Below are 15,985 nucleotides of genomic sequence, written 5' to 3'. Positions count from 1 at the left end.
AAGTTACCCAATTAAAGTAGGCGATGGCTGATGTGGCTTGGTACGCGGTCCAAATGAGGGTATCGGTTTATGGATGAAAAGTTTGAAAATAAATTTTGAGCTGTATCAAAGCTGATATAGATATTCTGCCATTTTTTGCTTTATTATTTTCCTCTTCGATACAATCACAGAACCAAAATTTTACGTTAATCCACTGTAGAAATCAGATATGCTCTGTTGGGATTTCGCACGCCTTGTCGAAGTTGTCGATAACGACATGTTGTAGTGCCGATGAGAAAATATCAAGATCGCACATAGCATCCGTTTCCTTGCCCCAACTCTCCTTGCAGCCCTCAGTTTTCAGCACTATCAAGTCGTCATCGAGGTGACTCCTCTTGTAAAGTATCTGAAATGAGATAAAATACGTTTAAGTTACGTGACTGAGCAACGGAGGATAGGGTAAGCAATTGGGTAAAAATAAGATAAGTATAGTCAGCAAGAGACGAGTGCAAAATCATTAATATTATAATTCGTATATTAGCTTTCTCGTGTAGCTCCAGGGTGGGATTAATTTAATTTTTTTTCCCCCTCTGCTTTTAATATTCACTCATGAACGAGGAGTTCAATTCTTAGGAAAATTCTCAATATGCTTGAATACTGCATTAAATGTACTCTTGGCTTGATAGGTGGTCAACAACAACCACTTTTTTACGTAATTTTTTTTTAAATTACCGGGAGAGGATAATTTGATTTTATGGTTGCTCTTCAACTGACAAGTATCTGCAAATCTCGGCCTCCTATGGTGTAGTAGTTGTGGCGCTAGCTCTATGCTCGGGAGGTCCCGAGTTCGATTCCCGGCCAGGCGACCCGAATTTGATTTTCTCAAACAACGATTGCCTAGGACTGGATGATCAGTAGGGACGGAGGGATTCAGGGCTAAAGCGCAGGATTATCCCTTGTGGGATATTTGAAGGAGTAAAAAATAAGAAAAAAATTTGCAAATTATTGCTGCATTATAGTAAGCCACACGTGATGTGACAGTAGGTATCCCGTGTGATCTTATGTTGATTCAGACCTACCATTTTTTTATATATGGTTTTTTCCATGCAAAGTATACCATGACCAATAGTGCCCCTTTCCATTTTCCTTCATTCCTCTTCAGTATTGAAAAAAAATTATCCTGAACGTTGAGTAGCCCTGCGATTTTGTGAAGAAATTTGCACGGTCTAGATTTTTAAACACATTTTCCTTGGATTAATAAACAATTTAAATAATTTTTAAAATATAAACTTGGAAACGTTCTTGATCGGTGCCCCTGCTTCTTCCATGCACGATTATTAGCAAATCTGCATTGAAAATGTTTTTTTCTTGAGACATTATCTTTACTTAAAGCGCCGTTTCTCGTCGACGAAATTTAGTTTTATTTTTAGTCAAATCCGTGCGGGATTTAACTTGAAGTAAGTTTTTTTTTTAAATTAAGAAACGCTGTTTTGTTATCGTTTTTCCAACTTAAACTTAACGATATCAAAACGACGTCTTTTCAACTAAATACAACTGATGTTCAGATGCATCCGCATGGAATTAACTAGATATATAAAAAAAAAAAAAAAAAAAAAAAAAAAAAAAAAAAAAAACCCTTTGTCGACGAGAAACAACGCTTCAAGTCAAAATAATAGCTCCAGAATATTCTTTTTCAGTGTGATAATGAATACCATAATATGGAAAAAGACTAACAGCAAATCCCATTGTCTAACTGACGTCTCAAAATTTTGAAACAAAATTAAAATGGGACTTACTTTCACTCGATATTTCCCATCGATCTCGTGGAGCTCAATCATGACCGCTGCTCCATAGGAAGGGAATAAGCTCTCTATGTCTGAGGTAACGTTTAGACCTCGCCAGATATTGCCAATAGTACTATCGTGTGCAGAGTATAAATTCATCTGACGCTCGAATTTTTCCCTTGTGTTTGCTTTTGAATTCATATTCCTTAAGATCTTATTTATGAGGACACCTGCAAAAGCAACAAAAAGAAGCACCTTCATGAATGAAACAATTAAAAAACGTACTAACCGAACAGATCTTAATCGACCCTGAAATATGAAGTCATCCAATTTGTAAGGTTTCGGAATTAATTTCGGTGATTTGCATTTAGCATTCTTAAAACAAATAATTAACTCTCAATATATGTTGCCGGAAAGATAATATAGAAACAATAGGTCTGTTGCATGCAAAAGATATAACCAACTGTATACTCTTTCTTTAAGTGTAAATTCCCTCAAAAATCACGTTGGGAACATCAAAGAAATCTGAAATCTACTCCTTAGCGTGCAATCTGCGTAATGTATAACACTCTTTTTAAATGTACCGCACGTGCGGGCAGTTTTTCTTGGTGATCGGCAGTCAGGTTTCCTCGGACCTAGCCTTATTAAACTACCTCGGGAACTGTTATAAACTCTCCTTGCGCAAGATTTAAATCGATTCCAAGCTTTGGCTTTTGAAAAAAATGAGAGATAAATTAAAAAATTCTTAAAAACTATGGAAATCATACAATAGAAAATGTTAGTGAAATCGTTTGTTTACTCATGGTTAGTTTTTTCTTCTCTTATACCTCCGCCTTTTCTAACCTGGTCTGCGGTAACTGAAAAAACTGCCCGCAGACGCGGGAACTCGGAAAAGCGTTTTGCGTACTAGGCACATTGCGAGCGAAGTGAAATGCGGAGTGAATTTCAGACTTTTTTGACGTGCTCGACTTGACCTTTGTGGGATTTTAGAATCTCGTCAAGAGAACACTTATTTGGCAGTAGCCCTTGGGTGCAACAAACTCATTTAGGTTTGTGAACTATGGCAAATTGTCATGAGCTAGAAAAATTGCTCGATAGGTGCATGGTTTTGATTACAGCTAAAATTGGACGTATCTCTGACAAACGGAACTATATGCATTAAGACATGAGCCCTGAGACACATAAAGATAGGTGCATAACAGGACTTATGTTATAATGCACATGGTTCCGTTTGATAGAAATACGTCCAATTAACCGAGTTACGAGTGGCGACTTTCCATTTTCATTGGTCACACAATGCTTTTTTTTATTAGTTTATGTAGTTGTTATTTACACGAAAATAAAAATCTGAAATGAGGAATTTAGAGCCAGAAACATTACATGTTGAGACACTCAGCCACTGCTATACCTTCCCGAGTAAGTGTATAACACTGAGATAAAGGAGCCATAGCCCACTATTATTTAGACGAAATGACGAAATAAACTACTACTATGTCATGTATGCTATACTGCCGTGTTAAGAAAGTATACCGTATAATCATTCGAGAGTTGCCAAATTTCCAAAATGTGCATTTTTGAGGAAAATTATGAACATTTCTCCTTGAAATGTTCAGGAACTTAAGGTGAAATTGCGAACAAAATTATCTGAATTTGTAGGAGAATATTCATACATTTTACCAGGAAATTCGCGTTTTATCAAAGGAAATTCGGCAACGCCTGAAGGTTCATACGGCGTTTTTCCGTAGTATGGCAGTATAGCTAGCTGATGTATGTGTCAAGAATATTTCGCTACCTGATTTGAGTTTGTTCATGGCGGGTGTTGCAAAGTGTTTAAAAGTTCCGATATTGGCAAGTGATCGGAGTCTTTCCCGATCAATACTGTGAGCCCACTGAGGCAACGCAAGTCCTTCCTCCTCCTGTGAAAATTAAAAACTCGTACACGAAGAATTTATGAATTCATCTAAGTTTCCTTGTGCGTTAAATTCTATACTCTCGGCACAGGATGGATCAAAAACAAGGTGTCGATTTTTCATTCCAGTTACGGAAGAAATTCTGGTGAAAAAATAACCTTTAATAAATCTTTATTTTTTTATTTTTTTTTTTTCATTCAAAGATTGCATGCCTATTCTGTCGTGCTAAGGGAGAACGCCGCAGGAACATTCGAGAGTTACCAAATTTCCTTTGGTGAAATGTTCATTTTTTAGGAAAGTTATGAATATGTTTCCTTTAAATTTTCAGAATCTGTAGGTAAAATTGTGAAATAAATTATCTGAAAAATTGGGAGAAAAATATTCATAAATTTACTTGGAAATTCGCGATTTTTGAAAGGAAATTTGGCAACACCTGAAGGTTCATTCGGCGTTTTCCTTTAGCACGGCAGTATTTTCAGAATATGTTTTAAACACAATTGGAAAATTCGTTCTACGTACCACGACCTTCAAATTGTCATTTATGTGGTAGACATCCGAGATTGTTTTCATTTCAATGCCAGTTCCCTTTGAAATGTTTGCAAGAAGTTCTTGGTTCTCAGCCAGTTTCAGCTTGGTGACGTTTTGCCAGTTGGCTTCCTCTTTCGACAAGAGGGGACAGTGTTTAGAAACGCGAATGATCTAAAGAGGAAAATGAAAAACTCACTGTAAAATCACGGAATATTTGTGGTCTACCTGACAGAGAGAATTTAAGGTGATTCGACGGTTGCCATTTTTTGTGTCAGAGTGACGTGCGATATATCGCATCAATTCGTTCCATGATTTCAGCAACTTGTCATTTTTTCAAATTTTGAGATGGCATTTCCCTTGTCATGAAACTAAAGAATTATGTACCAAATTTGACAAAGAAACTTAACGTATTAAAAGTAGGGTATTTTTAGAGGAATAATATCGTATTCGAGTGCAGTTTCGGTATCAGTATCGAATGCGGTATTTTCCCCCTGAAAATACCCTGCCTTTATTACGTTGAATTTCTTTGTCATATTTGGTACATTAATGCTTTAGTCTCATGACAACAGAGGTATGATCTAAAAATTCGAAAAAAGTGACGAGTAGCTAAAATTATGAAACAAATTGATGCGATATACCGTACGTCGCTCTCACACAAAAAAAAGGCAACCGTCGAATCACCTTAAGTTAAACTTTTTGTCGTATCTTTGAGAACAGCACACATATCGACAATGAAACTGCAAAAATGTGTATCTCGATTGCAGTGTTTCAAAATTTCCACTCCTATTTTTCTTTATTTAAGGAGACCGCTCATAAATTATGCCTCGAAATTTTCACATAATATTCTTCACACGAAGGAAAAAAACACTGGAGTTTTCAAAAAATGACGTTGAGTAGTTTTCGATGCAGAAAATAAAATATGACAGGAAGTTTGCAACGCCGCAAACCAAGATGCACATTCCTGCAGTTTCACCATCAAAATATATCTGTGTAGTTTTAGGAGTTTCAAACTATTTGTTTTTGTTTAATAAGATTACAACAAAAATTATTCTTCAATCGCTAGGAAAAAACCTCCTAAAAATCTCACAAATAGTAGATTAGTTAGTAGTAGTAGAATAGTTCAGCCCCTCCTCACTCACGGGCATGTCTCTTTTCGATGGATAACTAGCCCTCGCAGCACAAATGGCCCAGCGAGAGCTCTCATTAAATAGTAGTAAGTAATAGTAGTAGTAATAGTGGTAGTAGGCTTTGGAAGCCTCGCGGCCGCCACTCACGGAAAAAAACTACACGAAAAAAATTGTTGCTCAACCATGTTCAAGATTTTTAAGAGATTTTCATGGATGCAAAACCCGACGAGTGCACCCGAAAGAAAGCGTATATTTATCTCTGATTGATACGTTAGACACCGCTTTTATGCTTTATTTTTAATAAATGTTTTTAAAAGCTATATTCAGTTTCTCTGAAAAGTTTCCGTGAATTTATCTAAATGATCTCAAATATAGGTATCGAAAATTTTGCAGCGATATTTTCGTTCTTTCTATTTTCTTTTAATGTAACCCAAAAAAAATTAAACATCATTCGAGTTTCTGAATCGTTACGATGAGGAAACATATTTTCCCTTTAATTATGGTAAAAACTGGAGCAGAAAGTCGAGAATGACGACACGCAGTCCTACATAATTCTTACAGTATTGTAGGCGCTAATATGAGTTTGACGCCAATTGACCGACTGCACTGCGTTTGGCGCAGTGCGAGAAGTATTCGCGCAGTCTTGTAGGCGCTCATATGGGCTTGACGCCGACCGCACTGTTTGGCGCAATGCGTGAAGTATTCCTGGAGTCTTGCAGGTGCTAATATACGTTTAACGCCGGCCGCACTGTGTTCGGCGCGATTATTCGAACTTGCGATAGGATAATCGCGCGCGGCATCGAATAATAGAGCATAAAAGGCCCATGTTGTGTTACGACGCCGTTATGAGCATTTCAACGTTGCCTCGTTTCTCCCGATCGAATATTTTTTCAGAGAGAAGTTAGGAAAGTTCTTTATACCCATGACCATTATTCAATCTTTTCACTTCATTTATCATCAGAATGTCGATCCTCCGGCATCGATGACTTGTCAACAAACTAACCTACATAAAAATGCGTTTATTTTACAACTGTTTCCTGTTTTGCCAAACTTCTACCTTATATTACCTTCATCTTAAATTCGCGCATTCCTTAGATGTTAAGGTTTCTATTCGCGCAATCCTTGTGTCTTTTTCGCGTAATCCTAATACATTTTCTCAGACCTTTCGCGCAATCCTGGATTACCGCCCCGAAAGAGAAAAAAATTCTTAATAAGAATTTCACGCACAACACGATTCGATCAACGAAAACTACTGAAATCTACTCTTAACTAAAAAAAACTAGCGTTTTTATTTTACATTGGTCGCAGAAAATTTGAATTTCCCACTCGCAAGAAACCAAATACTCTACGTGCACACCACAACGGTTTCGGCTGGCTTCTCAATTGAGCATTGTTTTTTTTACTCTGTGTTGTTCGAAGTGTGAACAGCTTGCTACAGCTGAGCTAAAGCGTCAAGATGGAGGGTGGTATATTTTCTTATCGACACGTTTAGTGTGCGATTTACATCGAGTAAATTACTTACTGTGTTTTCTACGAGTGGGAAGTTTGAATCTTTAAATCAAAAATAGTTATTATTTTGGTCAATTTTCTTTGAGCAAATCGTGTTCTACGTGAAATTTTGGTAAAGACGCATGTGTTAGAATGCTCAAATTTGTACTTGGTCTACCGGCCCATTCTGGCTGGCGCCAGAAAAAAATTTTGAAATTAAAGGGCTCGGAGACAAGGCGCATAAGTGCAGTTTTTGAAAAAAATTGAGATATTAATGACGATTTCAAGTAAAACTAAAGGGCTTAGAAGACAAGGCACATGAGTGCAGCTTTTGTTGTACCGAGAAATACGTGTCTGAAGTTTCGAAATTACATGGATCCTTGAGACGGAAAGAAAGTTCAAACTGACTTTTTGAAAATCAGAATTTGGGAGCGAATTTTTCTCAGAATTAGCATTAAAACTGTTAAACATGAAATTAGTATTATATCAATTTTGTTTTTAAAAAATACACATATACGCCAAGCCCTCCAAGCCCCTGAATTAGTCTTAATGCATATTCTGTGAAAAATTAACTCCAAAATTCCAATTTTTGAAGCATAAACAGCTCAGTTTGAACTTTATATCCGCTATTAGGATTCATGTAATTCCGAAACTTCAGACACGTATGTTGTTGTTGTTGTTGTTGTTGTTGTTGTTGTTGTTGTTGTTTTATACATTTAGGTGTTTTAGCAAAGGAAATGGCAAAAACCGCTCTAATGCGCCTTATCCACCAAGCCCCTCAATCGACATATTTTTTCCGTGAAGTTATTTTTGTCGTAAAATGGCATGAACAAAACCTCCACCTGAGCTATGTATCTGAGTGATTACACTGAGTGATATTACACTGAGTGATATCTGTATTAAATCGCGTTGACTTACATCATCGTATGGCAAAGGAACAGTATGAATAGGAATCGGCTGCCATTTTAAATCTGGGTTCCAAAGTTGAAGTCCAACGGGCGGATAAAGCCCCGCCAAGACGAGGCTTGCGCTCATCAAACATCGATCATAAAAACTCGAAAAGACGAAAATCTCAGATGGTGAGTACTTGGCAGACAGGAATCCATCGTAACGTTGCCGTAAGAAGTTACCCAACCTGTGTACTCCGATTTTCCCGCGCTAAAACACACATCGAAAAACACTAAGTAGCTATCGAGACAAATCATTGTTGCTGAGACCAATTCTACGGGATTTGGTAAGTAATTTGAAAGAAAAGCAGATGCTAGGATCGAAGGCTTCAAAAAGAGAACATGGTCTCTGAAATCATTATTTTCTTGAAGAAATACATACATAAGGAGTTGGCACTCCCTCTTTTCCTTTAAAACCCCCAGTCGCCACCCTTTCACTGGGCTGAAATACTTATTGAAGAAAATTACCTACATTTTCTTGGAGGAATACTTTCAGAATATTTTTTGTTTGTTTTTATTTAAACGAACCCACGTTGGTTTGAAAAGATAATAGCCTTCTTTATACCTGTTGATCGGCATAATATGAAGGTGTTGCATACGTGAAAAAAAGTTAGCGGCAATATCTGCTCTCTTCTCCTCCCGCTGATTCTTCTGCTTCCCTTTTATGTTTGCAAGGCAGCAAATTATCCTCATTTGGACGTATTTCTGCTAATCGGAACCAGAGACAGGTGGGAAAGAAGGGGTGTGCTCATTAGTAGAGGGCCGTAAGAATGAAAGGGAATTATAAAGCGCCAGTGACGTCAGCGGCGACGCGACAACGGGGATGCACACGGTCAGGGATCTTTAACTCATGAGCCCTGTCAACGTTTTTTTGCCATGCCAACAGCTCATGAGAGCCGCATACTGTTGGCGCTTAGTACCGTAGGCGTGGAATGTAAAATCCCGTTTTTCTACCTCCCAAAAGTCACATGTCTCTAATATATAAAATGAGGGTGCTATTTTCGCACATGTCACGTAATTATTAAAATTAAAAAAAAAATAACTCACTTATGACGAATTTCTTTGGCGACAAATCGCATCAGGTCGGACCGATGATGAGCAGTAGCTCGAAACGCATCTGCCGCCAAAGAGATTCGTCGCAGATAAGTTTATATATATATATATATATATATATATATATATATATATATATATATAAATTTTAATCATATGTCTCTCCCATGCCTCATACTCGTCTATACTTCCGTTCAGCAGAAATACGTCCAATTCATGCCATTATTATTAATGTTATTCTTGGTTACCTGCGATAAAGCTCCGAGTCCATCCGGCCAAAACGATTTGTCTTTGTACGGATCGAGGGGATATGAACGTTCAGGGGCTCTGTCACCATGCCGATGAACCTAGATAATTACAAATGAGTGACATTTAGCGAAAATAAGGCAAATTATGCGGGGAAATTTTGGACAAATTTAAGGCTAATCCAAGGTATCACGATGAGAATTTTACACACAATTAAAGAGCCTGACTTTCAGTTTACATCTTGTTATTCGAAAACTATAGTAATGCAGCCAATGCAACACCCGAGAATTCACTTTTGCGTATCTTGTCTTTTGAAAGAAAATCTGGTAGCTTTTCAAAAGCACAAAATTGAGCCACCGTAAGCAGCCTGGTTGAACTAAGCGTAACGTATTTCAAAAGGATATTTGGCTTGCGCGTCGATAAGTACGTGCGTTATAGAGAGCACGGAGGAAATACCTAAGTGACATTTTTCAATAGAAAATGTGGGATATTTTGAAATTAATTTGCGATTTTTATTTATGATTTTTTGGCGATATAATCGCTAGGATCAACAGAATTTGAGCGATTATTCTCAGTCTTATCACAGGTTTATCTTGCGTTTGATACAATCAATATTCATCTCCATTTATCACCACTTACGTTCGATAATATTTCAATTCGTCGCTTGACCGACATAAGGGCGTAACTACTTATTAAGATGAGCCCGGAAAACATTGAAATGTATGGAAGACTGGGTTCATTGCAGAGTTTAGTTATGCCCTTTTGTCAGGTAGGCGACGAATAAATCGACGACGATAAAATCGCGATGCGTTCTCCGATCAAATCAAAACTGATTTCGATTGCAGCTACCTGGGGAAAAGCGTTGCTCTTACAATGCCCATTTTGGATTCAATTTCTGCCCTATTTTCTACAACTGAAATCCAAAAAAACTGTATTACTACTGGGAATCAAGCATACTCACTATGCTAACGAAACGTAACGTAGCTTCAGCGGCAGATCCAGCCCTGAAAACGTAGAATCCAACGCTAGCAGTAATAACGGAGATCGCCAAGATCATCACTAGAAACATGTTCCATCTTTTCGGTTTGTAGCACTGCATGATGCTGTCCTTATTCCAATTATTTTTTTCAAAAGTAAGTAATGATATAAGACGAGTTTAATTCATTTTTAGGGCAATAGAGCGCACAATATCATTTAAGTGGCAGAGATCAAAGTTCACAATTGATGTTTTCGAATGTTAAATTTTTCCCCTCCGTATTGCTTTATTTTCTTGAACAGCACGTAAAGTCAATTTGTTATAGTCAAAAAACAGTAGGTAGGTAGCTATGTTGTAATATAATATTAAAATATTTTTAACTTTATTATTTTAAATAATTAGCAGGCTGTATTCTAAAAAGTATTTTTTTATAATCACTGGGGAGGAAATGAACATTTATGCCAGCATAGGAACGAATACGTATTTAATATTGACCATAACCGAGAAATAAATGTTCGTGTGACTGTTTCCTGTCAAAGTTGTTCCTTTAGTTTAATGAAAGAAGTAAAGAGGGAAAAGGCGTAACAATTTGCTTTATCGCAGGTGTAATGCACTGACAGTTTCGAGTGTAAGAATTCTACTGAAAATATTAACCTTCAATTGTTCATTCTTTGAGCACTGATTATTACAGTTCAAACCGACACGGAGAGTAAGTTCTGTAAGTATGACTGTCAAATTGTGATGTGAATGGCTTGATGGTTAAATATATACATTTTTTGATAAGATGAGCCATACTTGTGCTGAAGTATTCAGACGAGAGTGTATAGCGGTGATTGATGCAGGACACTTAAAATGACTGTCTCGGTTTTTTTTATCTTTTTATTGATGAATTTTGACTACAAAGGGGTACTATCTTTTCAGTATCCTCAAAATAGATTAAATATCTTCCATGGAGTCACGCGTACCTTGCGTTTACTCTTTAAAGTTTAAGAGAGGAAATTTAAGACGTATGCTCGATCATTAGTTTCGAGATGCTGATTTTTTGGCACAGGTTTTGATTCCCGAAAAATATAGGTACGAAAGATATTGTTAAAAAATTTGAAATGGAGAAAACTGATTTTGAGGGTTACTTGCTTCCTTCAAATTCACTCTGCGATGAAATGAACCTGGATTGTATCTTCAAATCATTAGTCTGTTGTACAATTGAAAAAGCCTTTTTTGCACTGAATATATTTATTTCTCGGTAAGGTCTCTTGATCCGCTCACGGCGTACTAAAAAAAGAGATAAAGAACGGAGACCCTCTAATAACTTAATCCTGCAAGTCCTCAACGTTCATGTGGAAGTGCGGATATATAAGTTCAATGTCACATGCTAAAATTTTGTCACAAAAAATGTGATTATACTTACCAAGAGAGATTGATTTTTAATTTTGAGATAAATTATATTGCCAGGTACTTTGCGAAGGTATACCTTCGCAAAGTACTTCGCGTTATATATATATAACGACAAAGATATGCTAACTTTGAGCGCATGCGAAACATTTGCTTCACCAGCGGTTAAAGTATTTTCAAATAAAAAAAATCATGTCACATTTCTTGGTGGCATGGCTTAAAAGTTTATAGCACTCTGTATGACAAGTGCATTCAATCTCCCACACGACAAAATTCGCGCTTTTGTGATCTTTTCTCAACCTCCAAAGCAATATTCGAATCCCCCATAGAGTGACATAAGATTGGCATATATTAGGAATTTTTCTGCAAAAACTTAATCGTTCTTTTAATGTGGTCTGCATTGAGCAAGAATGAGCCACTATTTCTGACTGGAGCATATAGGCACTTATATCTGCATAGGAAAACTGCAAGCACATGAGGTGTTTCTAAAATGAATCAGATATTGCTCATTTCAAAAACCAGTTCATATGAAATTCTCTCAATCATGCATCATTTTTAGATTATCAAGGAAACCAGTGTCAAGTCAGATTTTGCACGAGATCAATTGTTTTAAAGTAAATTAAGACTATAATTTTAAACTTTCAATTGAATTTTAAAACATAGTAAGTCAATGAGTAATAAGTCACTTTAGTGTTCTATCATGCTCCCTGAATTCTTTTCGCACCTATATTGAAATCTATCGTAAACAAAATTAGATGAATTTGAAACTTAAAATTAACCTGTCATAACATAAGAAGGAGAAAAAAAGAAGAGGGAAAGAAAATTCGTTAAGCTCTCAAGTGCGATAAAATGAGCCATACTCATATCTGAAGTATGTCAGATCGAGAGTTTGGGTCTACTCTACGTCACGAAAACGTTTTAAGAGGGAGAGGGTTCAAGAAAAGATACTTTAAGCACCTAATATTTGAACCATCCTCAACGCATACAGGTTTTGTATAGAGCACTCGTATGAAAGTACCTAAACTGTAAATTGTATAAAAACTAATGTTTATTTTCTGTGATTTTTATGTCTTATTCATTTCCGATCATAAAATGAAAGGATAAAGGTAGAGAGTCAAATTTGCTCATTTGGGACTTCACAGGCCTCGTCAAAGTTTTCAATGACGACAGGTTGTAATGCTGATAAGAAAATATGAAGATCGCACATTGCGTCAGTTTCCTTGCCCTGATTGTCCTTGCAGCCCTCGATTTTCAGCTCTATCAAGTCGTCATCGAGGTGACTCTTTTTGTAAAGTATCTAAAACGAAAAACGGTAAAATTCACGTGAAAAAAATGGAAAATAGTGTCAGCTATTAGGATTATATTGATCCCTTCAAAAATAAGGCAATACAAAATCACGAATAATAATAATTCGCATTTTAGGCTTCTCACGTAGTCCGAGACCGGGATCAATTTCATTGTTTTTTTCTTTACATCCTAATACATCCATCCATTAATATTAGCAGCTCATTTTTTAGGAAAAATGCGTATACTATTTGGATACTATGCATCAAGTCAAGTGTACTTTCAGCTTGTTGAGTGGTCAACAGCAACCACTTGTTGAAATATTTTTTTTTAACTACCAGTAGAGGATCATTGACTTTTATGGTTGCACTTCGAGTGACAATTTATTGCAAATATGCAAAATGTAGCTGCAAGATACAAAAAAAAAAAAAAAAAAAAAAAAAAACAGGAATTAAGTGACTGTATTCTGTGTTTTTTCACACTGTTTCTATGCGTAAGTTGTCTCACTAGCTGTGTCTGTGCAAAATATGAGACTAATAGTAGGAGCTGTTATTTTTTCTATTTTCTTCAATAATCAAAAAGATTGTCCTGAATATAAAACAACGCTGCAATGAATGTATGAAGTAGTTCACGGGGTCCAGTTTTGAAAAATGTATCCTCTGATGATAATGAAAAAATGTCAATTATTTTTAAAGTATGAACTTGGAAAATATACCGATCACCGTCTCTGCTTCTTCCATGCACGAGTATTAGCAAACCTGAAAATCAAAACCATAAGCTGAACAAAGATTGTCAGCAAATACATTTGAATGAGAATTAAGATGAAGCTTACTTTCACTTGATATTTGTCGTCGATCTCGTGGAGCTCAATCATCAGCGCTGCTCCATAGGAAGGGAACTCAAGCTTTTCGATAACGTTGAAACCACGCCAGAGATTAGCAATGGTAGTATCATGGGCAGAGTAAACATTTATCCGGCGCTCAAACATTTCACTTGCGTTAGCTTTCTTTTTCATGTTCATTAAGATCTCATTTATGAGGACACCTGCGGCAACAACAAAAAGGAGAACCTAAATGAGGCAAACAATTGAAAAGCTCAATGACCTAACATACCTTATAAGAGATCCTAAAATACTATGTTTCTACATACTTCAAACACGATAAAAAAAACTCCCAAATTGGTACAGCTTTACACTACGCGGTATTCAGGCATTACCACGAGGGAAGAATAGATTATGTATCAATTTCATGTTTTTTATAATAAAATATATATGATTATTAGAGGGCTGCGAAGAATCACGGATTTTCCGCAGAACTTTCCAATACTTTGCGAAACTTTCTGATGGAATAATAAGGACTACGTGTTGAAATATTTTTATAGTTATTTTATTTTGGTCATTTTTTTCCCCCTCATTTTTTCCATTCATTATATTGCCTTGAAAGTCCCTGGGATGAAGTTGTGTAGCGACTAGGAAAACATACTCCCTAGTATTTTATACATAACTTGGAATCCCAATGCGCCGCTGAAACGCACTTCGGGGAAAACATCTGATAGCGTCAAAAAAGTCTTCATGTTTAGGACGTTCACTCTCCCATCAGTTTTTCACACTTAATCGGTCTTACATATCTAACTAGGCACAAACGACAGCAAAATGCGCCGATTTTTTGTGAATTTATCTCATACACAGAAAAAATTAAATTGTCGATTTTACAATTTTGTAGTTGAAAAAAATGACTGCGATGTTTCATGTACATAGATGTTGCACACAAAAAATGCTACTTCAACCAGCCCCGTGGTGAAATTAGCCTTCTACTATTGTAAAATGTGCATTTGGAACATTGAGTCACTTTTTTTTAACAATTGAATTGATAAATCAGCAATCCATTCTTTTCTGTGTACACCTGGCCCAGTGCGGCTATGCTTGATTATTTTGAAGTTATGGCAATGTTTAAGGAATGAAATTCATGAAAATTGAATTTAGAGTCCTGGTCAAAATATAGGCACTGCATGCATAGAACCATCACTTAACTTCCATTGTGCGTGTAACTGTATGTAACTAAAATTTGAAGATGTCATATTTTATATTATACTTTTTAGAGGAAATGAAGAAATAGTATGCCATGTACCTCAGTCTTGTGATTTAAATGTTAATAATATGTTGATACCTGATTTAAGTTTAGTCATGCTGGGTGTTGCGAAAGGTCTTAAGGTAAAAATATTGGCGAGTAAACGGAGTCTCTCCCGATCGATAGAATGAGCCCACTCAGGTAATGAAAGTCCTTCGTCTTCCTATAAAAAGAGAAACATGCACGCAAATTCAGTCTAAATACCCCTGCGAGTTGAACGTAAATAGTTACTACTACTTAAAATAAATAAATTACTTAATCAATTACTTTTAGTTTGACTTATACGAAAAGCGCTGTACAGTTTATTTAAAATACCATTTTCAATGGGAGGGTATATTCTATAGACATAAATCGATCGACATGAATCGATCCGGCTCATAATCGGCTCATACCAAAACTGAGTCTTCTCAAGTATCGTTTAAGGAATTTCAGTGTGTTTAACGATGGAAGTGTATTCCTGCTTAAGATTTTTTTTTTGTTTGTTTTCGACAAGATTAAATGAAGGCATCTTGTAAAAAAAAGGAGAGATAAGTCAGTGAAATCAAGAGAAATTCTGAACGATCTAATTAAAAGTGAACATTTACTGCTGTACTCATTTTCTTACCCTATCTTTTTGTTCATAAATAAATTGTGTGTTCATCAATGCATTGTGTGTTCATCAATACATTGTGTGTTCATCAATAGTGGATTTGCAAAATATATGTTATGTATCCTTGTATGAATCATTTTAGCTTACATACCACGATCTGCAAGACGCTATTAGTGCAACGTCACAGAAAAGCGATATTTATCGATTTTTTCGCATTGGTAGCATTGAAAGAGGTTATGCCAATGTTATTGTTTGGATCCAATTCGATGTAATGGAGAATCCCTATGATGACGTCGCCACTAATAGTGTCTATTTCGTGGACGTCTCTGATTGAGCTCCTGCCAAGGCCAGTGCCTTTTGAAATGTTTGCAAGGAGTTCTTGATTTTCATCCAATTTCAGTTGGTAGATGGATTGCCATTGAGCCTCCTCTTTTAACAAGAGCGGACAATGTTTTTTTACTCGAATGATCTACTGGAGAAAACAAAAACTCACGATGAATCTGCACGTCAGTGGTGGCGCATGTGTAGGCCAAGAGGGCGACGGCGGCTGCCCCAT

General features: G+C 36.4%; 2 protein-coding genes across 2 annotated transcripts; both read right to left on the bottom strand.

Moving 5' to 3' along the window:
- Positions 1-117: 117 nt before the first annotated feature.
- Positions 118-10,780, bottom strand: LOC109030139 (testicular acid phosphatase homolog). The gene is made up of 7 exons (XM_072303389.1): positions 10,024-10,780; positions 9,065-9,163; positions 7,735-7,974; positions 4,193-4,372; positions 3,556-3,679; positions 1,776-1,993; positions 118-385 (listed from the first exon to the last, which is right to left on the bottom strand). The coding sequence occupies exons 1-7, from the start codon at positions 10,159-10,161 to the stop codon at positions 203-205; spliced, it is 1,182 nt and encodes a 393-aa protein (XP_072159490.1). The 5' UTR covers positions 10,162-10,780; the 3' UTR covers positions 118-202.
- A 759-nt stretch (positions 10,781-11,539) lies between these two features.
- On the bottom strand, positions 11,540-15,191 carry LOC140225227 (prostatic acid phosphatase-like). Its single transcript, XM_072303390.1, has 3 exons — positions 14,880-15,191; positions 13,547-13,758; positions 11,540-12,727 (listed from the first exon to the last, which is right to left on the bottom strand). The coding sequence occupies exons 1-3, from the start codon at positions 14,896-14,898 to the stop codon at positions 12,545-12,547; spliced, it is 414 nt and encodes a 137-aa protein (XP_072159491.1). The 5' UTR covers positions 14,899-15,191; the 3' UTR covers positions 11,540-12,544.
- Positions 15,192-15,985: the final 794 nt, after the last annotated feature.

This window comes from Bemisia tabaci, chromosome 8 (assembly GCF_918797505.1).
Source record: "Bemisia tabaci chromosome 8, PGI_BMITA_v3".
In the NCBI taxonomy this organism is placed as follows: Eukaryota; Metazoa; Arthropoda; class Insecta; order Hemiptera; family Aleyrodidae; genus Bemisia; species Bemisia tabaci.
The sequence above is the reverse complement of the archived record's forward strand: the minus strand, read 5'-3'. Positions and strand labels throughout refer to the sequence as shown.

What these genes read in the sequence shown, in the direction of transcription:
- LOC109030139 (XM_072303389.1), bottom strand. Translation starts at nt 10,161, where the DNA reads ATGCAGTGCTACAAACCGAAAAGATGGAACATGTTTCTAGTGATGATC. An exon ending in TTCCTTTGCCATACGATGAT is followed by an intron (nt 4,373 to 7,734) that starts GTAAGTCAACGC and finishes TTTCCTCTTTAG; the next exon opens with ATCATTCGCGTTTCTAAACA. An exon ending in ATGGGAAATATCGAGTGAAA is followed by an intron (nt 386 to 1,775) that starts GTAAGTCCCATT and finishes ATCTCATTTCAG; the next exon opens with ATACTTTACAAGAGGAGTCA.
- LOC140225227 (XM_072303390.1), bottom strand. An exon ending in ACGACAAATATCAAGTGAAA is followed by an intron (nt 12,728 to 13,546) that starts GTAAGCTTCATC and finishes TTTTCGTTTTAG; the next exon opens with ATACTTTACAAAAAGAGTCA.